The sequence below is a fragment of the Choloepus didactylus genome, chromosome 26 (assembly GCF_015220235.1).
Source record: "Choloepus didactylus isolate mChoDid1 chromosome 26, mChoDid1.pri, whole genome shotgun sequence".
Lineage (NCBI taxonomy): Eukaryota > Metazoa > Chordata > Mammalia > Pilosa > Megalonychidae > Choloepus > Choloepus didactylus.
Genome location: NC_051332.1, coordinates 3451472 through 3478404, shown reverse-complemented (window position 1 = coordinate 3478404; position 26933 = coordinate 3451472). Strand labels below are relative to the sequence as shown.

At 37.4% G+C, this 26933-nt stretch overlaps 1 protein-coding gene and 1 pseudogene across 8 annotated transcripts in view; both read right to left on the bottom strand.

Annotated features, from left to right (window-relative positions):
- Nucleotides 1-1013: 1013 nt before the first annotated feature.
- LOC119520810 (zinc finger protein 596-like) overlaps nucleotides 1014-26933 on the bottom strand; it is a 51464-nt gene continuing 25544 nt past the window's right edge. The window contains exons 2-6 of one of the 8 annotated variants that reach the window (XM_037818718.1): nucleotides 15609-15694; nucleotides 13560-13686; nucleotides 12731-12815; nucleotides 12125-12204; nucleotides 10944-11681 (exon numbers count right to left, since the gene is read on the bottom strand). In XM_037818718.1, the coding sequence (XP_037674646.1) occupies nucleotides 11031-11681; nucleotides 12125-12204; nucleotides 12731-12815; nucleotides 13560-13598 (855 nt within the window). In that variant the 5' untranslated portion in view covers nucleotides 13599-13686; nucleotides 15609-15694 and the 3' untranslated portion in view covers nucleotides 10944-11030. Of the gene's footprint in view, nucleotides 7958-10943; nucleotides 11682-12124; nucleotides 12823-13559; nucleotides 13687-15608; nucleotides 15695-26933 lie in introns of those variants that run through there. The other 7 variants (XM_037818719.1, XR_005214218.1, XR_005214219.1 and 4 more) reach the window with 7 other exon arrangements.
- Nucleotides 16155-17621, bottom strand: LOC119520809 (annotated as a pseudogene).

Genomic DNA, 26933 nt, shown 5'->3' with positions numbered 1-26933 from the left:
TTTGGTTCCCATTTTTCTACTCATCTGTCCATACAGTGTATAAACGGAGTGTGAGCCACAAGGATTTCTACAATCACACAATCACACTATACAAGCAAAAGTTATACAATTTTCTTCAAGAAACAAGGCAACTGGGTTGTAGTTCAACAGTTTCAGGTATTTCCCTCTAGCTATTCTAATACACTAAAAACTATAAAGTCATATCTCTATAATGCATAAGAAAAATCCCCAGTATGAACTCTTGACACCATTTGATAAATTTCAGCCCTGGAAACTTTACTTTGCTTCATTTATCTTCCCCTTTTGGATCAAGAAAGATTTCTTAATCTCATGATCCCTCATGTTTGAAGGACAGTTTTGCCAGCTATAGGATTCTTGCTTGGTAGTTTTTCTTTTTCAGTATCTTAAATATAACACCCCACTTCCTTCTTGCCTTCATGGTTTCTATCAAGAAATCCACACATAGTCTTATCAAGCTTCCTTTGTATGTGATGTATCACTTTTCTTTTAGTGTTTTCAGGATTTTCTCTGTATCTTTGTCAGTTCATAATCTGATTATTAAGTGTCTTGACCTAGGCCTATTCAGATCTATTCTGAATAGATGTCCTTCTTGGATTCATAATTTTATGTCTTTCATAAGAGATGGGAAATTTTCATTATTTCCTCTATTATTGCTTCTGCCCATTCCCTTCTCTTTTTCTTCTTGGGTTCATAATTTTATGTCTTTCATAAGAGATGGGAAATTTTCATTATTTCCTCTATTATTGCTTCTGCCCATTCCCTTCTCTTTTTCTTCTGGGACACCCATGACATGTAAATTCCTGCATTTTGTGTTTTCATTCAATTCCCAGAGACGTTGCTCATTGTTTTCCATTCTTTTCTCTGTCTCTTCTTTGGTGTGTAGGCTTTCAGGTCTCTGGCTCTCCAGTTCCTGATTGTTTTTTTCTGCCTCTTGAGATCTGCTTTTGCATGTCTCCATTGTGTCTTTCATCTCTTGGGTTGTGCCTGTCATTTCCATGGATTCTGCCTTTTGCTTTTTTGAACTTTCAATTTATACTTTATGTATGTCCAGTGTTTTCATTATATGCTTCATCTCTTTTGTCAGATCCAGACTTATCCCTAGGAGTCATGTCCAATGTTGCATGGGAGATTTACACCTTACCTCTATATATGTTTGAAAGTTCTTGTTCTTTGGTTGTTATTGATTTCAAGCTGCATTCCATTATGGTAAGAGAATGTGGTTTGAATGATTTCAGTCATTTTAAATTGAGACTTGTTTTGTGACCCAACATTTGATATTTCATGGAGAACATTCCATGAGCACTAGAGAAAATATATACTCTTATTTTGAAAGCAATCATATATTTCTTTATATATATATATATATATATATATATATATATATATACACACATATATATTAAGTGTAATTCATTTATCATATTGATTTTGCATTTAAAACCTATTTCATCCAATATTTCTATGGCTACCCATTTTCTTTTGTTACAGAGTCTGTGGAATATTTTTTCCTTCCTTTCACATTCAATCTCTTTGTGCCACTAGGACTAGGATGAGTCTCTTGTAAACAGCACATCAATGGACCATACTTTTTAATCCATTTAGTCAGTCTATATCTTTTAATTGGAGAGTTTAATCCATTCCTATTCAAATTCATTACTGTGAAGGCAGTTCTTGAACTAATCAACTTATCCTTATTTTAGTTCTGTTTTTCCTTCCTCTCTCTTTTTTTCCTTTAAGTTATGCTTTCTAATATTTTTATGTTGTGTACCTTTCTCCAGATCTCTTTATCCTGACTTTTTTCTCAGTGGGCAGAACTCTATTTAGTATTTCTTGCAGGGCAGGTCTCTTGTCAACAAATTCTCTCAGCATGTGTTTGTCTGTGAAAATTTTAAACTCTCCCTCACTTTTAAAGTACAGCTTTGCTGGATAATGTATTCTTTGCTGGCAATTTCTGCTTTTTCAGAATTTTAAATATGTCATACCTTTGCCTTTTCACCTACATGGTGCCTGTTCAGTAGCAATACTTAATTTTACATGATTTGCCTTTTATGTGGTGAACCACTTCTGTCTTGTTTTCAGAACTTTCCTCTTCTCTTCAACATTTGGCAATCTGATTAGTATATGCCTCAGAGTGGTTCTATTTGGATTTAATCTATTTGGAGTTTGTTAGGTTTCTTCTTTGTATATTTATCTCTTTTGTAAGGTGGGAAGAGTTCCCAATTTTATCCTCAAATATTCCTCCTAGCACTTTACTTTTCTCTTCTTCTCCTGGGACACCAATTATTGTATTTGTGGACTTCATTTCTGTCCAAGCATATTTTTCTGGGGTGAATCATCTGTTACTTGAGTCATGGGGACCTCTAAGAGTGGAGAGCTTGGAGGAAGGATGTCAGGAATCCCAAGAAATTAGGTGACTTGGGTACTCAGCAAAGTCCCATTGTTTACCCCAGAGGTGGCCTATTCCATAGGGGTGGGAGTCAAGTCCCCAAGTGGATAATCACCTCCTGGAGAGGCAGAAATTACAGGCAAATGATCACAGTCAGTAACCTCCAAGGGGGTGACTTTACTGCTTGAAGAGCCTGATATGTAGCATCTGTAGCCTTCCTCTTTACTTCAGCCTCCTCTTCCTCCAATTTCTTTTTCATTGCAATGTCATTACAAAGTTCATCCAGTCTGCTATCTATGTGCCCAACTTGAATTAGTTCTGCATCTCTTTTCAGTCATCTATACTTTTCCTGGGTTTCCTTTATTACTTTAACTCTCAACTTGTTCAGCCATCAGTTTCTGAACAATGACATCAACAATTTCCACAGCTTCCTCTTTTACACTGCATTTCCATTTTGGGGTCTCAGTGGTCTCTTGAAGTCTGAGTATTTAGAAGCAAATGTTTTTGAGAGAACTAGTCTGGAGGGTGACCAGGTTCTGCAAAAGGCTTGATTGCTCTGTTAACTGATGCCCAACTTTGATCTCCACTCCTCATGACAGAAGATGCCAAACACAGGGTCTACTGGATAGACCACAGCTCTGTGGAGCCAGTACTCAGCAGTTTGTTTGCCTGTTCCTGTTGCCATCTTGACCCTGAAGTCTCTGTCATTTTTGAAAGAAAGTTTCACCTGATATATAATTCTTGGTTGGCAACTGTTTTCTTAAAGCACAATAAGTATTTCAACCCACTGTCTTTTTTCCTTCATTATTTCTGATAGGAAATCAGCACTCAACATTATTGGGGATTCCTCATACATAAGTCATTACTTTTTTCTCAGAGCTTTCAGAAGTCTCTCCTTGTACTTTGTGTTCAGTAATGTGATCAATAAATGAAATGGTTTATTTTTCTAAATGCTTCTGATGTTTGGTGTTTCTCAGCTCATTGAGTGTGTATATTCATATATTTTAATAAGCTTGGGAAGTTCTCTGTCATTTCTTTGACTATTCCTTCTTCTTTCTTTCTTCTCCTTTTGGAAATCCTGTAATGCATACATTGGTAAATTTGAAAATCTCTTAAGTTATTCTCACTTCTCATAATTCTTCTATTTGTTGCTCAATCCTATTTATTTCAATTGTCTTGTTATTATGTTCAGATTCTTTCTTTGGCCAGCACCAATCCGTCCTTGAAACGTTTTTGGACACTTTTTATTTTTGTTGTTATGGTCTTCAACTCCAGTAGTTCTGTTAATTCCTTTTAAAATTTCTGTATCTTTACTAAGGTTCTCATTTGCTCATTCATTGTTTCCCTTATATCCTTTAGTTCTTTCTCTGTATTGTCCTTCATCTTGAGCATTTTAAGATCATTTTTAAAGAATTTATTTGTCATGCCCACATTCTGGCATTCTTCCTTGTTGTTGAATTTTCATCCTTTTCCTTTGGATGGGCCATAATTTCCTGTTTCTTTGTCTTGCACTCATTGCACACTGTGCATTTTAATAGGTTAATTCTAGTATTTATTCCCTGAAGATGTATGTTTCTTGGTTTTGTAACCACCTGATGATAAGACAGAGATTTTATTGAACATCATCCCCCCTATCAGGGATGCCTACAGAAAATGAATGCAGTGTGCATGTTTCCCCTTGTCATTCTGTGCCTGCATCTGGTCCTGTGCTTTTTCTTCTTAGCTGTTTTTGAGTTTACCTATTTTCAGAAGTTTGTCCCCTGTTTCCTAGGAGACAGACATCATGCTCATGGGTGTTTGAAGCCCACAAGCCATTGCTCCTATATCACTGCTTTTATAATTCTTACATGTCTTTAATTGCCTCAAGTTGCTATTGTCTGAAAGGCAAATTCTGAGTTGAGGGATATGATGAAGAGGGCATTTACAAGTCTGTCTTTTCTACTGAATCAGGGCCAGTCAACCATGTCAACTGTACAGACTGGCTTCAAAATGCCCTAGGTAGAGGACCAGATAAGTCATCAAGATCTTTCTGCACAGCTTTTCAAAGCTGAGCTCTCTTGGCTTGCCCATAAAATTCATTCCTTCATCTATCTCATGCAGACCTGTGGAAGACAAGTGTCTTGAGTTGACCTCTACCACTCAGGATAGTTTGAAAAAAATGGCTGCCACCACTGCATTTGTGGGTGGTTTGAATCAATGGCAACATTTAGAGTGGGGCCCCAGCAATCAAAAGCCATTTATCAAAAGCTGTGATCACTGCTTAGATGTGCTCTCATTTGGTCTTGGCAGATTTTCACATCCTTTTATGTCACCAGCAAGCTTTTCAAGGGTTGGAACCATTGTGGAGTGCAGCAAGAGTGTGACATGTGTGACAGTAAACACCTTGAAATGAGAGCAATTTTCTGTTCTTTACTGCAATTTGTCAGAGTCTTACTCCTGGTCTTCCCTGGATGCTGTGAAGTATTCCTCTCATTTGTGGAGATTCAAAATAGCTGTTTCAGACAGGTTCTACCTGCATAATAGTTGTTATGCTGGGAGGACTGAGTCTTGGTGCTTGCTCTTCTGCTTCTCACTATCCAATTGTCAACATGCATCTATTTTTGATCCAGCAATTCATCTCCTACATGCTCAAGAAAAATGAGTGTCTAGGTCCACCAACTCAAGTATAGCAATTTTAAAGGAAATTTATTTTTTGCAATAACTAAAACATGGTAATAAACACAATGTCAAATATTGGGAGAATGAATATCTACAATATGGGCAATAAATCAGGTGGAACACTCCTGGCAAAACAAATCACCCCCAGCCAAAAATTATATATATATACCTGAAAAGAAGTCAACTATAAAAGAATACATACTGTATGATTCTATTTATATGGATAATGAGTGTTCATAATAGTTAGTGTCTGACATCAAAAAAATGGATAATTATGGAAGTATTAAACAAAGAGCAAAGAAATATATATTCAGACAAACTAAAGCAGAGAAAGTTCAAGGCCATCAACTGGATGGTACAAAAAATGTTAACAGATGGTTTTCAGACTGATGGAAATCATTACAGATGGATACACTGGATGTAGCAAGGAATGAAGGACAATGAAAGGGTAAACATGTGGGTTCAGGAAGTCAAGAAAATATAACTTGCTAAAGTGCACACAATCCTTAAGTTGTAGATCCTGCCTAGAAGCATGGGCTTTTTGGCTCTAGAGGCAGCCAGATTAACCACAATTATTTGCCATGTTCTGTATGGGGGTGTTGAGGGAGGGGAAGCCCTCTGTGGGTAAGTTTGAATAGAATGAAACAAAATTACTCTTGAGTTCTCAGAACTGTGACAGTGACATAGCAATCATGAAATTTATTTTTATATGTCATCTAAATGCATATTTATAAACAATCACCTGTAAAATAAATCCAGGGCCATGTGGAACAATATCCAGATATTTATTTGGATAATTGTTCATATGAGTGATCTGTCAACTAATGATGGAAACAAAATAGAATGTAATAAGCTGAAGATCAATTTTGAAATCTCTAGGGTAATAATCTAAAATTATTGAGATAAGATTTTATAACTGAAAATCTACTAGATGGTAAAAAAGGAAAAATGCAATTCATTAACTCAATAGAAGAAATACTGGACACAGAAAAGGGACAAATAGCAAACCAAAAGCATGGGAGTAGACAGAAATTCAACATGTGCTACTAATGACATTAAATTTAAATGAACTAAATGACCCAATTATAACACAAAGTTTGTCAATTGAAATGAAAAACTAAAATACCCAACTATAAGCTCTTGATAAGTAACAATACTTAAAATAAGCAGAAAAATACACATCAAAAATAAAATTTTAAACAAGATGGCAGAATATATAATGCAAAACAACCCCCCCCCCACCAAAAAACAAGTCATTCAAGCTATACGGCTGAATTCTAGTAAAAAAATGTAGACCAGATGTAGGAAGTATGACTCCATATAAAAAGAGATTTTTCTTCATAAGGAAGTTGCCTTAATAGGATGATTTAACAATTACAAATTTGTATGCACTTATGACATAACTGCAAACATATTGCAAGAAATGACATATCACAAAGGAAAATTTTTAAAATTTGTATACCATAGTTGGAGATATGAATATAATCTAATTATTATACACAAAACTTGAATGACACAATGGGCTAACTTGTCTTAAATAGGACATACAGATTATTGCTCTCTGGGTACATAATTTTTTTCAAGTACATTTTTGACATATATAAAAAGACCATTTACTAAGCCAAAAATCAACATGATCCAGTTGTTAAAATCATACTGACTATGTTGTCTTAGCATAGCTGAATTAAACTATAAATCAATGACAGAAATGTAATTGGAATTTCTAAGAATCATGGAAGATATTTGCTTTCCTAGAGCCATCTCAAGGCAATTAGCTATTTCAAATTGCAACAGTGCTATATTTTTATGCCAAGGTTTACATACCAAGAGATTTTCTCTAGTTCCATTTCTTCCCTACATTGTTAACTAAAACTGAACAAAGATGGCCTGGTTATAAAACAGAATGATTACTGCCACAGTCTTAATCATCTCAGGTTCCCACTCACCATTGCCTGCACTTGAAACATGACTGGATCCTTACCAGAAACCCTGCCTTTCCTCTCCAGTGTAAAAGACAGTATTCACTTGTAAGTGTTTGATGTTACTGTTTTCTTCTTTTCCTCCTCTTTACCCCTCTTCATGAATCACTCCAACTCTCTCCTGCTCTGCTATTTTTTAATAAAATTTGAATAGAAAATGCTGATAGGGATGTTACAGAATTAGAGTAAGCCAATGTATTAATTTATTATTAATTGAATTGAAAAACTCAGTCCCAGCAATTTTAAACACAATTGATAATTGTTAATGAAAGTTCAGAGTGATTGGATTACAGTGCCTAGTAGAAATGATGCCAGCAAAATTGGGGGGCTCCTCTTGCTGCCCAAAGTTTCAATATGAAGGATACTAATTTAAATATTTAAATACATTTAATTTTGTTTGGCAACATTTATCTTACAAATTGCATATTTTATTGTCATTGCTATTTAATTAATAATACCACAAATATTTGCCTATTATCTTCTCTTTGCTAACCTCTATGTTACATATCCAGGTAGTACAAAGTAAATAAGTGAATCCTGGTCATGAAAATAAGATATATACATGAGTCCTTATACTTCAGGTGTAATTCTAGGGATTGCTAATACCATGTTTTGAAAGAAAATATAAGCATTTTTCTGCAATTCATAAACACAGCTTCTAGCCATTTCTGTGCATAATTCACCCCTAAATATTTTGAAATATTGACTTAAGTATACTGTTTTGTATGGATATGTGGATTAAAAACATAAATGGAAAATTATGCCAATTCTTTATATTGAAAATGCATTCTTTACCTATGCATGAAAATAAATGATATTTTCTTTTATATTTGTGGGATGGGATCACCTGTGCAGTATTCTAATTACCCCTGGAAAACTTTGCTGTTCAGAGATCCTCCTGCCACTTGGCAATCTGCAAGTAAAGAAATGATCTAAGTTTTAAAATCTGTAAACAAATCATTACAGAACACTTTATAATGTCATAATCTTTTTAAAAGAAAATACCATTATCAAATGCAGAGCTCTGGATTTTCCTCTTACATCTTTTTGTGTGTTTAAAAACAATAGTACTATGGGTTTAGGATGGAAGAAATGTAAGTGCTGAAGGTATCACATAATTGCTTTTGTCTTGATTTCTTTTTTCCTACTGATTTATTTTTCCTCAACATAGACAACTGCGCCAGTTTGAATGTATTATGTCCCCCCAAATGTCATTATTTTTGATGCAATCTTGTGTGGGCAGATCTATCAGTGTTAATTACATTGCAATTCTTTGAGTGTTTCCATGGAGATGTGCCCGGCCCAACTGTGGGTGATGACTGTAATTCAATAAGTTCCATGGAGGTGAGGGCCCACCCATTCAGGGCGGGTCTGAATTAAATTACTGGAGCACTATATAAGATCAGACAGAAGGAGCAAGCTAGTACAGCCAAGAGGGACACATTGAAGAATGCACAGAAGCTGAGAGAGTAGCTGCAGATGAGAGAAAGTTTGAAGAGAGCCATTGAAAGCAGACTCTTGCTCTGGAGAAGCTAAAAGAGGACAAACACCCCAACAGCAACTAAGAGTGACATTTTTGAGGAACTGAAGCCTAGAGAGGAATGTCCCAGGAGAAAGCCATTTTGAAACCAGAACTTTGGAGCACATGCCAGCCACATGCCTTCCCAGCTAACAAGGTTTTCTGGACACCATTGGCCATCCTCCAGTGAAAGTACTGATTGTTGATGACTTACCTTTGACACTTTATAGCCTTAAGACTGTAACTTTGTAACCAAATAAACCCACTTTATAAAAGCCAATCCATTTCCGGTATTTTGCATTCTGGCAGCATTGGCAAACCAGAACAGAGCTCATGGCTGGGAAATGTTATGGGGCAAGTCATGCCCATAACTGCCCAAACACCCATCACCTCAGCCCCCTTTCAATGGGTCCCATCATTGCCACTGCCTGAGCCACCCTCCCAGAGACAGATAATGGCAACACATTTTAATGCATGGCATGAGCAAATGCCTGATCCGGATTGTGGGGCTTTTCCATTCCCATGTCCCCAAATACCCCAGGACTTACAGTCTTATTATTCTAAGATTTAATTTTACTTTCATTTTAAGATGAAAGACCAGTAAAAGCATTTAAAAGGGAAAATGTCTGTATTACCAGAAATGAATCCCAAGTTGTCTCTTTATTTATCTATGTTCTGTTCATTATTGCTCTGTACATACTTGTTTACAGTATATAAGAATTATGACAGATCATCTTTGGTTGTACATTTGTCAGTTAACATTTAAGGATATTTTGTGATTTAACCTAGTCATCATAATTATGTTTAGAGTTGATTGAAAAAATAGAAGTTGAAAATTAAAATTTTCAGCTACAGTTTTTACCTCATAAATATGTGCATGTGCTAATCTGTTGAAAAGAACTCTGATTTCCTTGCCTACAACTCATTACGGAATTCTGCATTCAGCAGTTCCAGATCACCTCACAATCTTACATTTCAATTTATTTTTCATTAATATGTCAAAAGGAAAAACTCTGAATTCATGTCTGAATTTTGTTGTAAAGCATTCTTGATAGTTATTTTTCCCATTCTGATATTCCTGGTGTGAACTCCAGATGAAAACTTTTTCACCTTGATTTTAGTGTTGACATTTCCTCAGTATGAGAAATATAACATTGATTGATAAACTGAAAACACCAAAGACTTTTCTTCATTCTATATATACATAGAACGTATGATACAATGTGAAACTTCACATGTGTTCTATACATTGCTTTGTAAGTAAAGAATTTCTCACATTTTTTCATTGAGTATGCACTCCATCAAATATTATATCTTGCTCTCCTAGAATATTCACCTCCTAGTAAGGATATTTCTGTCCATTTTTATGGTTTAGGAGTTATTCCTACTCTAAGCTATACTTGTATACTGAAGGATGGAGCTAAGCTGAAATTTATTATAGGTAATTACAGACTTTGAGTTCATCCTAAAATAGTAAAATCATGTTATTTAAAGATAGATTGTAAATAAATGCATTTACCCATTTATTACATTGAGAGATATTTATTACATTCCTCTGTGAATTCTTTTATTTTAAATGTTAGAGCTGTGGCTGAAGACTCTTCCATAAGCAAAACATATTTAATGAATTCTCTGATGTCCAATAGCAGAATAATGTCTAAAGATTTTCCTACTTAGATGGGAGAAATGTTTTCTCCCCAGTGTTAATTACCTTATGTCATCTAAGACTATCAGTGAAGCATTTCCCACATACATGGCAGGTGTATAGTTTCTTCTCACTGTGAGTTCTTTCATGTAACCTAAGTTTATCACATAAATGGAAGGATTTCCCACATAGATGGTAGACTTATACTTTCTCCCCAGTGTGAGTTCTTTCATGTTGCCTAAGTTTTCCATGTAGACAGAAGGATTTCCCACATGGATGGCCAACTTATGGTTTCTCCCCAGTGTGAGTTTTCTCATGTTGCATAAGTTTATCATGTACATAGAAGGATTTCCTACATAGATGGCAGACACATGGTTGCTCTGCAGTGCAAATTCTTTCATGTTGCCTAAGGTTACCACATTGATGGAAGGATTTCCCACATGTATTGCAGACATTGGGTTTCTCCCCAGTGTGAATTCTTTCATGTTGCCTAAGGGCACCACAACGACTGAAGGATTTCCCACATATACTGCAGATATTGGGTTTCTCTCCAGTGTGAATTCTTCCATGTTGCCTAAGGGCATCACATTGACTGAAGGATTTCCCACATATATTGCAGACATTGGGTTTCTCCCCAGTGTGAATTCTTTCATGTTGCCTAAGGGTACCACATTGACTGAAGGATTTACCACACATAGTGCAGACATATGGTTTCTCCCCAGTGTGAATTCTTTCATGTCACCTAAGGTTACCACATTGACTGAAGGATTTCCCACACATAGTGCAGACATATGGTTTCTCCCCAGTGTGAATTCTTTCATGTCACCTAAGGTTACCACAATGACTGAAGGATTTACCACATATATAGCAGATATTGGGTTCCTCCCCAGTGTGAGTTCTTTCATACTGTCTGAGTGTAGAACTATCAGTGAAGTCTTTCCCACATACATGGCAGACATATGATTTTACTTCAGTATGAGTTTTCTCACATTGTCTGAGGGTTGTACTATCTGTGAAATCTTTCCCACATCTGTGGCAGACATATAGTATCTCCACATAGTGAATTCTTTCATGTTGCCTAAGGTTAAAACTTTGACTGATGGAATTCCCACATAGATGACAGACATATAGATCCTCCACAGTGTGAATTCTTCCATGTTCTCTAAGGGTAGAACTACCAGTGAAGTCTTTCTCACATAGATGGTAGCCATATGGCTTTTCTCCAGTGTGTATTTTCTCAAGTTGTCTAAGGCCAGAACTACTTATGAAGACTTTTCTACATAGATGACAGTTATATGACTTCCATCTGGTTTGAATTTTCTTATTTTGACCAATGAATGAATGATAATTGAGAACTCTTTGAAATTGTTTGTTTACATTGGGTTTCTTTCCCATGTCAGTCATTGTGGAGTGAGTGAAATATTCTCTGAAATCATTCCTTTCAAGGGGATCCTCTTCATTGTGAGAAATCTGCTGGTGTAAATGGTAAGAGAGACTGTTAATGATGTGTCCACATGTATTTACTAACATAATCTCTAGTTTAATCATTCAGAGAGTCTCCAACTATCCTACATTATAATATTTCCATGTACATGGGGTACTACATTCTTGTATGCACAGATTTTCTCTTTTGTGTCATCTCAACTGCAGAGCTGTCTAATTAATTTTGAAAACTTCATTATGTTTCAAAGAATAGATATATGAACCATGTTCATGCATTTGTCCTTTTAAAAGACTTCAAGTTAAGGTTTTGAGCTCAAGTTAATTTTTTTTGCTTAACTGAAACTAACCACAACTTTTTCATGGGACAGTGAATAATACCATCTATAGTTACTCAGGTAATTGTGATGATCTCCTAAATTATTCAATCCTTTCTCTCTAATTGGGAGACAAATGCTCACAATCATTAAACTTACATTTGTCTGGCTGGTAGATGTGTCCTTAAACATATGTTGCATGGTTATCATTTCTTCTTTTTTATGGTCATTTTCCCTGCCTGGAACAATTTTGAAAGCATTATAGAGTGGCATAAGCAGAATGAAATATTTAAAAACCCTCAATTATCATGTGATTATTTTTCAAATATTGTTATTTAGATTGGACAACAATGTAAAATTAAGGTGTACTTTAGGAGATAGAAACACTTTTCTGGAAATTGAGAAATAAAATATATTCAGCATTAAAGTAAGGGAAAATAAGATAAAATGGGATATTCAGTGGTAAAGAGAGGGAAATCCTCAAACAGGAGGACCAGAACACAGTCCATTATGTGAGAATTTAACTCCTGTAAGTACACAAATAGCCTTTCCCTAAGTGAAAGACAATCACAGATGGATTCATGAATAGAAATTGATACATGTATGGAAAAATTACACATTGGAGGTGATTTTCCCCCAAATTCATATCTTACATTTCAGAGAATATCATTCAGTTCAGGAAATCTTCTGTTGATACGTCTAAGGACCTGCTCATTCAGTGACAATGCCCCTCATCATAGTGAAGCACAGAGTCTTAGAACTCACCTGGATTCTGTACTTGGAGAAACCTTAATCCTTCTCTCCACAGTTCTCCTTGGTCTAACTGTGAAAGCACTTCTGATATGCAGACCTGATATCTTATTTATGAGAAACAGAAGTATAGATTTTGAGATCTATAGTGATATAAGTGCATGATCATCAAGTCCAGGACAGACTATGAGGAACAGAAGGTAAGCTCTTATGAACAGCACAAGGAAGTATAACTTAAATACAGTATACTGAAAATCCTTTTCTTGCAAATGATGATACTTGATGTTCAGTCAAAAACACTAAGGATATATTGATGCCCATGCCTAAATTCATGGACTACAGTATCTTCAATATTTTCATACCAGGAGAAATTATGATTCCAAAATGGTTGAAGTATGTTTTATAAAAGCATCCAATAAACATAAGCTCAACCAAAACAATCTATGTTCTATGTGGAAAATAGTATGCCTTCTGTGTGCCAAAACTCCACTACAGTCCCTAGTGGATAATAATTATCTAGAGAATATTTATTTTGTCCATAGAAATAAAATGTATTGCATTCTCCCAGTGTTATTAATGTTGGAGATTGAGCAGCAAGAAAGACCTGAAATTTTAGAGTGGAAAATCACATGCCACTGGTGGGACACCTAAGACACAAGGATAAACAAAAACACAGTTTCTTTTAAGTACCCATAAAAGCTATGAAAGAATCAGAGTAGAGATCAGCGTGGCACATGGGACCATTTTCTAGATACTTTAACAACTTAATAATAGATTAAATAGATGGATGGAAGGATGAATAGATAGATAGCTGTATATAGATAGAATATTTTGAGAAACTCACCCATGAACACCAGATGACTGATATTCTCCAGCATAACATCTCTGAACATCTTTCTCTGGTTTGTGTCCAGCATGGCCCACTCTTCCTTGGTACAGTTGATAGCTACATCATTGAATGTCACTGATTCCTAAAATGACATAGGTATTTTGGTTCAGTCAATGCCATCTCTACCAATATCCAGAGTATATTGGATGAAATGAGAGCCCTGACGAAGCATGGTGGTTGTGTACAAAATGCTCAAACTTTGTCTGGGATTCCAGTTAGATCATTCTTGCTGCTTACCCAGCATCTATCAGATGCACTCACAGAGACACATACACTCTGAATGCATAAAACTTCACCATAATTGCATAACAGGTGGAATCATATAACCTGAAAATTTGCCAAAAAATCTGATAATAACTTCCAGATGGTGATCACAAAATTTTCTCTTCAGAATTCATAACTAAACCTCTTTCATCAAATTCAAGTAAATCTCAGACTCATCATAAGGGATATTTTGTGTTATGCCTCAGAATCCATCTTATTTTGGCCAAGACACTTGCCTCACACTGACCTTTGGGCTAGCTAAGAATTTTCCATCTCTGCAGACATAACTCTCCAGGTTTCAAACCTAAATCTTTGGGTCCCTTTTGCTCAGCTGTGTGCTGCCCACACCAAACCTGGGCTGTTCATGTTTCTCACTGGCTCCACATGGCTACCCTCTCTCCCTAGGTTCTTGGAATAATCAACTACTTTTTCATGTTTTATTCTTGCACTCCCCAATTATGTACTACCTGATGTGCAATAAGATATAAATTTAAAATCCAACTTAATCAACTTGAGGCATCTGCAATGACCTCGGTTTCCGTGTCTAAGAAATGGTTTAACAAAATGAAACATTTTGAGAAGTCCAATGAGCTCATGATACATATGTAACCAACACTTGTTAAGTAAAAATGATAAATCTATTATTCATTGAAATGGAAGATATAACTGAAGCAAAGTACATAATTCTGCAGAAATGTACAGTCTTTATACAGAACTTCAGAACAGTATTATTCCTCTTTCACCTCTAAAAAACTCAGGTTTTTATTATGAGATATGAGGGTAAGCTGTTAAGTAGGAAAAACCAGGGCCCTCTGAGACTACTATACTAAAGGACAGTCCTAGGGTGACTCTTCCTATGGTAGAAGTCCTCCCATACTCAATAATTACCTGGACCTCCAAACTGGAGCTTACATTGTGCCTCTTGTATACTCATCTTGATTCTGTTCAGTGACAAATATACTTGTTATTTGTTCTGTTCTCTTGATAGTTCTTCAAATATTTTCAATGATCCTAAAATTTTACTATACATACAATACCCCTCCTTTGTGCACAGCTTAAAATAAGGAAACAATATTACCTGTTCGTTGCTCCCACTTACAAAGTTGTACACATGTTTTTTAAAAGAGAGAAAATGGTTAACTGGGGACAAGATGGTAATGAGAATTTCAAACATCTTTTCAAAATGTGAAAATATTCTTTCAAAACTGTAAAAAGTATTGGACAAAATAAATACATTCCTTTTCATTGCCTTTACTGTCCTCTTTCTTGTGCTCTCCTGAACATGGCATAGTCCTGACCCCAGCATTCATAACACTGGACTCATTGAGCTCACCTGATGAACCATCTGCCTCCCTATTGGACTAAGTTGTGCAATTTCTCATCTCTATCCCTTATGTTCACCACAATCCTAAGCACAGCACTACCACTAAAATAGTGAATGAGTGAATTACTTCCACACTGAGGCCATAGGATGCATGAAGAAAATAAATCCTCCCATATCTCTTCTGTGAATACACAGCTTTAATAGAGGCTGGAAAAATTAGTGTAAATGGTGGAGAGAAGGTTATTTCTTACCCACTCCCTCACCCACCATCATTATAGCTGAGTCCTGTGTAGAAACAAGTGGATCTCAAATATGTGAGTATCCCATGAGTGTACTTAGAATGTGCAAGGCCAGTACAAGAAATCTGCATATCTTAGAAAGAGTTGTTTCAGTAGAAGTAGCAATTCCCTACTCACCACTGGTTTCATTGTCAGTAGTTCTGCCACCAACTATCTTCCTCTGGGTTTTCACTCTCAGACAGTCCAAATGCTAGGTATCTGAGCTGAGGATTGAGCAAGAAGCCATGAGAATCAAAACTTATCCTATCACATATAACCAATCCTTCACCTGGAAATACCCCCCCACACAGTTCAACCAAGAGAAACATGTAGTCTACTCTAAGAGAAACAGGGGAAGGTCCTCATCTCCTAAGCTCATATATAAGAAGGTTATGGATTATGTTGTTAATAATGAAAGTGTGACTACAGATATCTTATAAATAATAACATAAAAATCATTGTTTCATGTGTTAATTATATTATGGTGCTCAAAGCCTTTCAAACTCTCCATGATTCAAAAATAGGTGTCTCACTTGAAGAGTTAGGCTGCTGTGCATCTCCCCAGTATCTAGAACCAATTACAGCTTCTTAACTCAGCTGCAAATGAACTCTCTTAGGCATTGGTAGCCATGTAGCCAGTAGTTCAAGACTAGGAATCCCTGAAGTGGGTAAAAGTGCAGACTGTTATCTGGAGGTGTAAGTCTATGTTTTGGAGGGAGAATGCATCTCATTCTGGGCACTGGGAGGCAAATTTAAGAAATACCAAATCAAAATAGTGTCATCATGGGAGCTGCTGATGATTTGAAACACATCAAACTGAAGCTGAAACACATGACCAGAATGTTCCACCAAGATGTACAAACACAAAATGCTTGGTCGTCTGCAGGGGTCGAGTGGCTTGCAAGTTCCAAACTTTAATTTTCCCATCATAGGCCCTGCTGACAATCCTCTTGTTATCAAAGTGGATGCACTGGACCAATTCTTCATGTCCCTCTAGGACTCTTAAACAGGTGCCACATTTGATATACCATAGCCTAATTGTATTATTTAATGATCCACTAACAACTAGCTGATCCCTGTACAGAAGGTAGGCAATGCCTCACTTGTGCACATTCAGAGTACAAATTCACAGGTACTCATGCTTCACACTTTGATGATTCTGTTACCAGAGGCACACATGATTTACTTATCATCATCTATCACATTGACAGTAGTGTGGGTGCCAACCAGAACATGGCATAAAGTGATATCAGTGGCAGAAGCCATGTCCCACATGGTGATGGAATGGTCCTTGGAACAGGTCACCATGAGTCCATTGCTAAAGTGTAAGTGCAATACAGCCTCACTGTGGTGGATCAGTGTATTCATAACTTCACCTGTGTTCACATCCCAGACTCTCACTGTAAAGACTGAAGAGCCAGTTACAATGACATTGTCATCATACTGGAGACAAAGGACAGTGTTCCATTAACACTTTCAAATATTCCAAGCTCATTTTATCTGAAATCTTGGTAGAATTATCTCATAGGCCACTGATAAATTTTTTATCACCATAATGTAAACAGTAGACACCATTACTATTTTCAGAGTGGCACTGAATCCTCTGCAAGTTGTGTCATCCACACCACCAAATAGATTCTACAGTCTCTATACCCTGGATAATCTTTGGGTATAATGACCTACAAAATGAATTGGGAGGGCCATCTGTGAGTCTGTTTTTATAAAGGTACTGATTCCACCTCTTTTTTCTGTAAGTCCCTTCCATAGAGGATCTGTGCATCCAATTCATTCAATTATCTTCTTCAAAAGCATTCCTTCTGAGATACTCATTGCTATTCTTTACAAACCAGCTCTGCTGCACACAGAGACCTGAAATCCAGGTAGGAAAGAATGTTTTCTGCTATGTGATCTAAGCCTTGCTCTGGTAAAGCAGTAATCAAGTCCTGCTGTAACATGGGCTTCAGGTAAGAATTAATATGTCCATGCTGATAGTGACACATTCATGAAATAAAATGTTCCACAAATTCCACTTGATCTGATTCAGAGCACTGGTCAAAATATTCAATAAGCAAGCCTTTTTTCTTTTTGAAAGTTTCCATCTGATGGCCTCTTTCTGGAGATGATCAAAGATGATGCTCTATTAATTATCTGGAATATATTTTGTACTTCAGATGCACCAATCCAGAATGAATAGGTGTATTACCTTTCAGACTAGTCTGAGAAAAGACAGCAGTCAAGCATCTTCCAAGATTCTTTCTGTTTATAGTACCCAGCTATCTTCAACAAAATGCCAAAATACACTCTGGCAACATGAGCTCAATTGTCTTGTCCTCATTCACTGAGTCAGATTCAATGGTAGTCCCAGCAGCCCTGCCTCACTCTCCCCACATGGCAGTGAATGGCTCTGGTGGAGGAGGTGACAGCAGAGGTAGCAGAGGCCTAAAGTTTTCTTTTAAATCAATGAGGGATAAAATGATAATCTGTAATAGAAAAATGGGTAATAATATAAAGAAAGGATTAATAGAAAAAAATACAAATGGGAAATGGAAAAAAATTAGCTTTATTAATGCAATAAATGTAAATTTGAATAATAAAAAATAGGTATCTCTAACTCATACTGCATGTGGATTTTGGTCTTCTCATGCATATAAAAATTGTGCAAATTCTCAGATTTATGTATTTTTCATTTATGTTCTAGCATAGGTCCTCCAAGATCTATCCATGCCCTCTTCACCCTCACTCCATTCCTGCTCTCTCCTTCCCTGGCGTTTTGTATGCACTTGCTGTAAATCATCTTGGTTCAACTCCTTGGGGTTCTGGAAAGGCCACTCTCTCAACCCCCTTGGCACTGATTTTCAGAACTTTCCCTAGTGGATTTGGATATTGTGCAAGATTGAAACGGTTTTGGAGCCCAGAAGAGCCACAATCTTTAATCCAGTCTTGTTGGGTGAGATATTTGTTTTTTTTTCCTGGAGGCATGACCACATCCATTCAGAGTAGGTCCTAATTAGATCACCAGAGTCCTTTAGATAGCTGAGATCCCACATAGACCCAGAAACTTGAGTTGTTGGAGATGCAAATAAATGTATATTTGAAGATGCTAAAATGACAGATGAAGCATAGAGTTTGTACCAAAGATGCTAAGAGAGCACCCCCAGATGCTTAAAGAGAAATGCCCAGGAAGAGCAAGCAAGGATGCACAGGAGTGGAGAGAGAGAAACTACAAGAGAGAAGCCCAGAGACATTTTGGAGAAAGCTATTCTGAAACCAGAACCAAGGAGCAAAGAAAAAGCAGACTCCAGCCATGTGCCTTTCCAGCTGACAGAGGTGTTCTGGATACCATCCACTTTTCTTTGGTGCAGGTATCCTCTTCTTGATGCTTTACTTTGGACACTTTGGTGGCCTTAGAACTGTAAATTTGTAACTTAATGAATCCCAATTATAAAAGCCAATCCAGGAGGTGGGACAAGATGGTGGACTGGTGAGCTGTATGTTTTAGTTACTCCTCCAGGAAAGTAGGTAGAAAGCCAGGAACTGCATGGACTGGACACCACAGAGCAATCTGACTTTGGGCATACTTCATACAACACTCATGAAAACATGGAACTGCTGAGACCAGGAAAATCTGTAAGTTTTTGTGGCCAGGGGACCCACACCCCTCCCTGCCAGACTCAGTCCCTTGGGAGGAGGGGCTGTCAGCTCCAGGAAGGAGAAGGGAGAACTGCAGTGGCAGCTCTTATCGGAAACTCATTCTACTGATCCAAACTCCAACCATAGATAGACTGAGACCACACACCAGAGAATCTGAGAGCAGCCAGCCCAGCAGAGAGGAGACAGGCATAGAAAAAACAGCATGAAAAACTCCAAAATAAAAGCGGAGGATTTTTGGAGTTCTGGTGAACATAGAAAGGGGAAGGGCAGAGCTAAGGCCCTGAGGCTCATATGCAAATCCCAAAGAAAAGCTGATCTCTCTGCCCTGTGGACCTTTCCTTAATAGCCCTAATTGCTTTGTCTCTTACCATTTCAATAACCCATTAGATCTGTGAGGAGGGCCTTTTTTTTTTTTTAATCCTTTTTTCTTTTTCTAAAACAATTACTCTAAGAAGCCCGATACAGAAAGCTTCAAAGACTTGCAATATGGGGAGGTCAAGACAAGAGCAGAACTAAGAGAGCTCTGAGACAAAAGGCAATAATCCAGTGGCTGAGAAAATTCACTAAACACCACAACTTCCCAAGAAAAGGGGGGTGTCCACTCACAGCCATCATCCTGGTGGACAGGAAACACTCCTGCCCATCACCAGCCCCATAGCCCAGAGCTGCCCCAGACAACCCAGTGTGATGGAAGTGCTTCAAATAACAGGCACACACCACAAAACTGTGCATGGACATTAGCCTTCCCTGCAACCTCAGTTGATTGTCCCAGAGTTGGGAAGGTGGAGCAGTGTGAATTAACAAAGCCCCATTCAGCCATCATTTCAGCAAACTGGGAGCCTCTCTACACAGCCCAGGAGCCCAGAACTGCCCTAGAGGGATGGCACTCACCTGTGACATAGCACAGTCATCTATCAACAGAGGACCAGGGAGTGCACGGCCTGGAAAAGGGACCCACTTGCAAGTCTCAGGAGCCATACGCCAATACCAAGGACTTGTGGGTCAGTACCAGAGACAAACTATGGCAGGACGGAGCTGAAGGATTAGACTATTTCAGCAGCTTTAAAACTCCAGGATCACCAGGGAGATTTGATTGTTAGAGCCACCCGCCCTCCCTGACTGCCCAGAAACACACCCCATATACAGGGCGGGCAACACCAACTACACACGCAAACTTGGTACACCAATTGGACCCCACAAGACTCACTCCCCCACTAACCACAAAGGCAAAGCAGGGGAGAACTGGCTTGTGGAGAACAGGTGGGTTGTGGATGCCAACTGCTGGTTAGTTAGAGAAAGTGTACTCCACAAAGATATAGATCTGATAAATTAGAGATAAGGACTTCAATTGGTGTACAAATCCTAAAACAACTATAACAAGTTAAGCAAATGCCAAGCGGCCAAAAACAACAGAAAATTATAAAGCATATGAAAAAACCAGATGATACGGATAACCCAAGCCCAAGCACCCAAATCAAAAGATCAGAAGAGACACAGCGCATAGAGCAGCTACTCAAAGAACTAAAGATGAACAATGAGACGATAGTACAGGATACAAAGGATATCAAGAAGACCCTAGAAGAGCATAAAGAAGACATTGCAAGACTAAATAAAAAAATAGATGATCTTATGGAAATTAAAGAAACTGTTGACCAAATTAAAAAGATTCTGGACACTCATAGTACAAGACTAGAGGAAGTTGAACAACGAATCAGTGACCTGGAAGATGACAGAATGGAAAATGAAAGCATAAAAGAAAGAATGTGGAAAAAATTAAAAAAATTGAAACGGACCTCAGGGATATGATAGATAAAATAAAACATCTGAATATAAGACTCATTGGTGTTCCAGAAGGGGAAGAAAAGAGTAAAGGTCTAGGAAGAGTATTGAAAGAAATTGTTGGGGAAAACTTCACAAATCTTCTAAACAACATAAATACACAAATCATAAATGCTCAGGGAACTCCAAATAGAATAAATCCAAATAAATCCACTCCGAGACATATTCTGATCACAGTGTCAAACATGGAAGAGAAGGAGCAAGTTCTGAAAGCAGGAAGAGAAAAGCAATTCACCACATACAAATGAAACAGCATAACACTAAGTAGTGACTACTCAGCAGCCATCATGGAGGCGAGAAGGCAGTGGCACGATATATTTAAAATTCTGAGTGAGAAAAATTTCCAACCAAGGATACTTTATCCAGCAAAGCGCTCCTTCAAATTTGAGGGAGAGCTTAAATTTTTCACAGACAAACAAATGCTGAGAGAATTTGCTAACAAGAGACCTGCCCTACTAGAGATACTAAAGGAAACCCTACAGACAGAGAAACAAAGAAAGGACAGAGAGACTTGGAGAAAGGTTCAGTACAAAAGAGATTTGGTATGGGTACAATAAAGGATATTAATAGAGACAGGGGAAAAATATATATGACAAACATAAACCAAAGGAAGATGGCTGATTCAAGAAATGCCTTCACGGTTATAACATTGAATGTAAATGGATTAAACTACCCAATTAAAAGATATAGATTTGCAGAATTGATCAAAAAAAATGAACCATCAATATGTTGCATACAAGAGACTCATCTTAGACACAGGGACACAAAGAAATTGAAAGTGAAAGGATGGAAAAAATATTTCATGCAAGCTACAGCCAAAAGAAAGCAGGTGTAGCAATATTAATCTCAGATAAAATAGACTTTAAATGCAGGGATGTTTTGAGAGACAAAGAAGGCCACTACATACTAATAAAAGGGGCAATTCAACAAGAAGAAATAGCAATCATGAATGTCTATGCACCCAATCAAGGTGCCACAAAATACATGAGAGAAACACTGGCAAAACTAAAGGAAGCAATTGATGTTTCCACAATAATTGTGAGAGACTTCAACACATCACTTTCTCCTATAGATGGATCAACCAAACAGAAGACCAATAAGGAAATTGAAAACCTAAACAATCTGATAAATGAAATAGATTTTACAGACATATGCAGAACTTTACATCCCAAATCACCAGGATACAGATACTTTTCTACTGCTCACAGAACTTTCTCCAGGATAGATCATATGCTGGGACATAAAACAAGCCTCAATAAATTTAAAAAGATTGAAATTACTCAAAGCACATTCTCTGACCACAATGGAATACAATTAGAAGTCAATAACCATCAGAGACTTAGAAAATTCACAAATGCCTTGAGGTTAAACAACACACTCCTAAACAATCATTGGATTAAAGAAGAAATAGCAAGAGAAATTGCTAAATATATAGAGATGAATGAAAATGAGAACACAACATACCAAACCTATGGGATGCAGCAAAAGCAGTACTGAGGGGGAAATTTATAGCACTAAATGCATATATTAAAAAGGAAGAAAGAGCCAAAATCAAAGAAGTAATGGATCAACTGAAGAAGCTAGAAAATGAACAGCAAACCAATCCTAAACCAAGTAGAAGAAAAGAAATAACAAGCATTAAAGCCAAAATAAATGACATAGAGAACAAAAAAACAATAGAGAGGATAAATATCACCAAAAGTTGGTTCTTTTAGAAGATCAACAAGATTGACAAGCTCCTAGCTAGACTAACAAAATCAAAAAGAGAGAAGACCCATATAAACAAAATAATGAATGATAAAGGTGACATAACTGCAGGTCCTGAAGAAATTAAAAAAATTATGAGGATACTATGAACAACTGTATGGCAACAAACTGGAAAATGTAGAGGAAATGGACAATTTCCTGGAAACATATGAACAACCTAGACTGAGCAGAGAAGAAATAGAAGACCTCAACCAACCCATCACAAGCAAAGAGATCCAATCAGTCATCAAAAATCTTCCCACAAATAAATGCCCAGGGCCAGATGGCTTCACAGGGGAATTCTACCAAACTTTCCAGAAAGAACTGACACCAATCTTACTCAAACTCTTTCAAAACATTAAAGAAAATGGAACACTACCTAACTCATTTTATGAAGCTGACATCAATCTTATACCAAAACCAGGCAAAAATGCTACAAAAAAGGAAAACTATCGGCCAATTTCCCTAATGAATATAGATGCAAAAATCCTCAACAAAATACTTGCAAATTGAATCCAAAGACACTTTAAAAAAATCATACACCATGACCAAGTGGGGTTCAATCCAGGCATGCAAGGATGGTTCAACATAAGAAAATCAATCAATGTATTATAACACATTAAAAATTCAAAAGGGAAAAATCAAATGATCATCTCAATAGATGCTGAAAAAGCATTTGACAAAATCCAACATCTGTTTTTGATAAAAACACTTCAAAAGGTAGGAATTGAAGGAAACTTCCTCAATATGATAAAGAGCATATATGAAAAACCCACAGCCAGCATAGTACTCAATGATGAGAGACTGAAAGCCTTCCCTCTAAGATCAGGAACAAGCAAAGGATGCCCACTGTCACTACTGTTATTCAACACTGTGCTGGAAGTGCTAGCCAGGGAAATCCGGCAAGACAAAGAAATAAAGGCATCCAAATTGGAAAAGAAGAAGTAAAACTGTCATTGTTTGCAGATGATATGATCTTATATCTGGAAAACCCTGAGAAATCGACGATACAGCTACTAGAGCTAATCAACAAATTTAGCAAAGTAGCAGGATACAAGATTAATGCACATAAGTCAGTAATGTTTCTATATGCTAGAAATGAACAAACTGAAGAGACACTCAAGAAAAAGATACCATTTTCAATAGCAACTAAAAAAATCAAGTACCTAGGAATAAACTTAACCAAAGATGTAAAAGACCTATACAAAGAAAACTACATAACTCTACTAAAAGAAATAGAAGGGGACCTTAAAAGATGGAAAAATATTCCATGTTCATGGATAGGAAGGCTAAATGTCATTAAGATGTCAATTGTACCCAAACTCATCTACAGATTCAATGCAATCCCAATCAAAATCCCAACAACCTACTTTGCAGACTTGGAAAAGCTAGTTATCAAATTTATTTGGAAAGGGAAGATGCCTCGAATTGCTAAAGACACTCTAAAAAAGAAAAATGAAGTGGGAGGACTCACACTCCCTGACTCTGAAGCTTATTATAAAACCACAGTTGTCAAAACAGCATGGTACTGGCACAAAGATAGACATATAGATCAATGGAATCGAATTGAGAATTTGGAGATAGACCCTCAGATCTATGGCCGACTGATCTTTGATAAGGCCCCCAAAGTCACTGAACTGAATCATAATGGTCTTTTCAACAAATAGGGCTGGGAGAGTTGGATATCCATAGCCAAAAGAATGAAAGAGGACCCCTACCTCACACCCTACACAAAAATTAACTCAAAATAGACCAAAGATCTCAATATAAAAGAAAGTACCATAAAACTCCTAGAAGATAATGTAGGAAAACATCTTCAAGACCTTGTATTAGGTGGCCACTTCCTAGACTTTACACCCAAAGCACAAGCAACAAAAGAAAAAATAGATAAATGGGAATTCCTCAAGCTTAGAAGTTTCTGCACCTCAAAGGAATTTCTCAAAAAGATAAAGAGGCAGCCAACTCAATGGGAAAAAAATTTTGGAAACCATGTATCTGACAAAAGACTGATATCTTACATATATAAAGAAATGCTACAACTCAAAGACTATACTACAGACAGCCCAATTATAAAATGGGCAAAAGATATGAAAAGACAGTTCTCTGAAGAGGAAATATAAATGACCAAGAAACACATGAAAAAATGTTCAGCTTCACTAGCTATTAGAGAGATGCAAATTAAGACCACAATGAGATACCATCTCACACCGATTAAAATGGCTGCTATTAAACAAACAGGAAGCTACAAATGCTGGAGGGAATGTGGAGAAACTGGAACTCTTATTCATTGTTGGTGGGACTGTATAATGGTTCAGCCACTCTGGAAGTCAGTCTGGCAGTTCCTTAGAAAACTAGATATAGAGTTACCATTCGGTCCAGCGATTGCACTTCTTGGTATATACCCAGAAGATCGGAAAGCAGTGACACAAACAGATATCTGCACACGAATGTTCATAGCAGCATTATTCACAATTGCCAAGAAATGGAAACAACCCAAATGTCCTTCAACAGATGAATGGATAAATAAAATGTGGTATATACACATGATGGAATACTACAAGGCAGTAAGAAGGAATGATCTCGTGAAACATATGACAACATGGATGAACCTTGAAGACATAATGCTGAGCGAAATAAGCCAGGCACAAAAAGAGAAATATTATATGCTACCACTAATGTGAACTTTGAAAAATGTAAAAAAAAATGGTTTATAATGTAGAATGTAGGGGAACTAGCAATAGTGAGCAATTAAGGAAGGGGGAACAATAATCCAAGAAGAACAGATAAGCTATTTAACATTCTGGGGATGCCCAGGAATGACTACGGTCTGTTAATTTCTGATGGAGATAGTAGGAACAAGTTCACAGAAATGTTGCTATATTAGGTAACTTTCTTGGAGTAAAGTAGGACCATGTTGGAAGTAAAGCAGTTATCTTAGGTTAGTTATCTTTCTCTTACTCCCTTGTTATGGTCTCTTTGAAATGTTCTTTTATTGTATGTTTTGTTTTTTTTTTTAATTTTTTTTCATACAGTTGATTTAAAAAAAAAAACAAGGAAAAAATATGTAGAGCCCCCTTGAGGAGCCTGTGGAGAATGCAGGGATATTGGCCTACCCCACCTCGATGGTTGCTAACAAGACCACAGACATAGGGGACTGGTGGTTTGATGGGTTGAGCCCTCTACCATAGGTTTTACCCTTGGGAAGATTGTTGCTGCAAAGGAGAGGCTAGGCCTCCATATAATTGTGCCTAAGAGCTTCCTCCCAAATGCCTCTTTGTTGCTCAGAGGGGGCCCTCTCTCTCCAGCTAAGCCAACTTGAAAGGTGAAATCACTGCCCTCCCCCCTGCATGGGATCAGACACCCAGGGGAATGAATCTCCCTGGCAATGTGGAATATGACTCCTGGGGAGGAATGTAGACCTGGCGTCATGGGATGGAGAACATCTTCTTGACCAAAAGGAGGATGTGAAAGGAAATGAAATAAACTTCAGTGGCAGAGAGATTCCAAAAGGGGCCGAGAGGTCACTCTGGTGGGCACTCTCACACACAATTTAGACAACCCTTTTTAGGTTCTAAAGAATAGGGGTAGCTGGTGGTGGTCACCTGAAACTATCAAACTACAACCCAGAACCCATGAATCTCAAAGACAATTGTATAAAAATGTAGCTTATGAGGGGTGACAATGGGGTTGGGAAAGCCATAAGGACCACACTCCCTGTTGTCTAGTTTATGGATGGATGAGTGGAAAAATAGGAGAAGGAAACAAACAAACAGACAAAGGTACCCAAGGTTCTTTTTTACTTCAATTGCTCTTTTTCACTTTAATTATTATTCTTGTTATTTGTGTGTGTGTGTGTTGGGGACGATTAAGGTAGCATGTATAAAATCCACCCTCAGCGATGCCGGAGATATGCAACATGACCGCTAGGGCTGATGCAATAGCGGCTTAAGTTGCCCTCAGCCTTCTACGGAAGTGATAGCCGTTCGCGCCTAAGATTTGCACCTAGAGTGCTAGCTTTACTACCTGCCTTCTACCCCAGAAACAGTAGCCACCAATCCTGTGTTAGCCTTACATCTGCCATCCGCCCTAGCAACAGCAGCAGCCAATCCTAGACTGCCACCCGCCTTTGCAGCCACCAATCCTAGGCCGCCACCCGTTCGTACTAGCCACTCCCTCTACCTTAGAGTATATATACCCTGCCTCTTCAATAAAGTTTTGCAGCTTGAT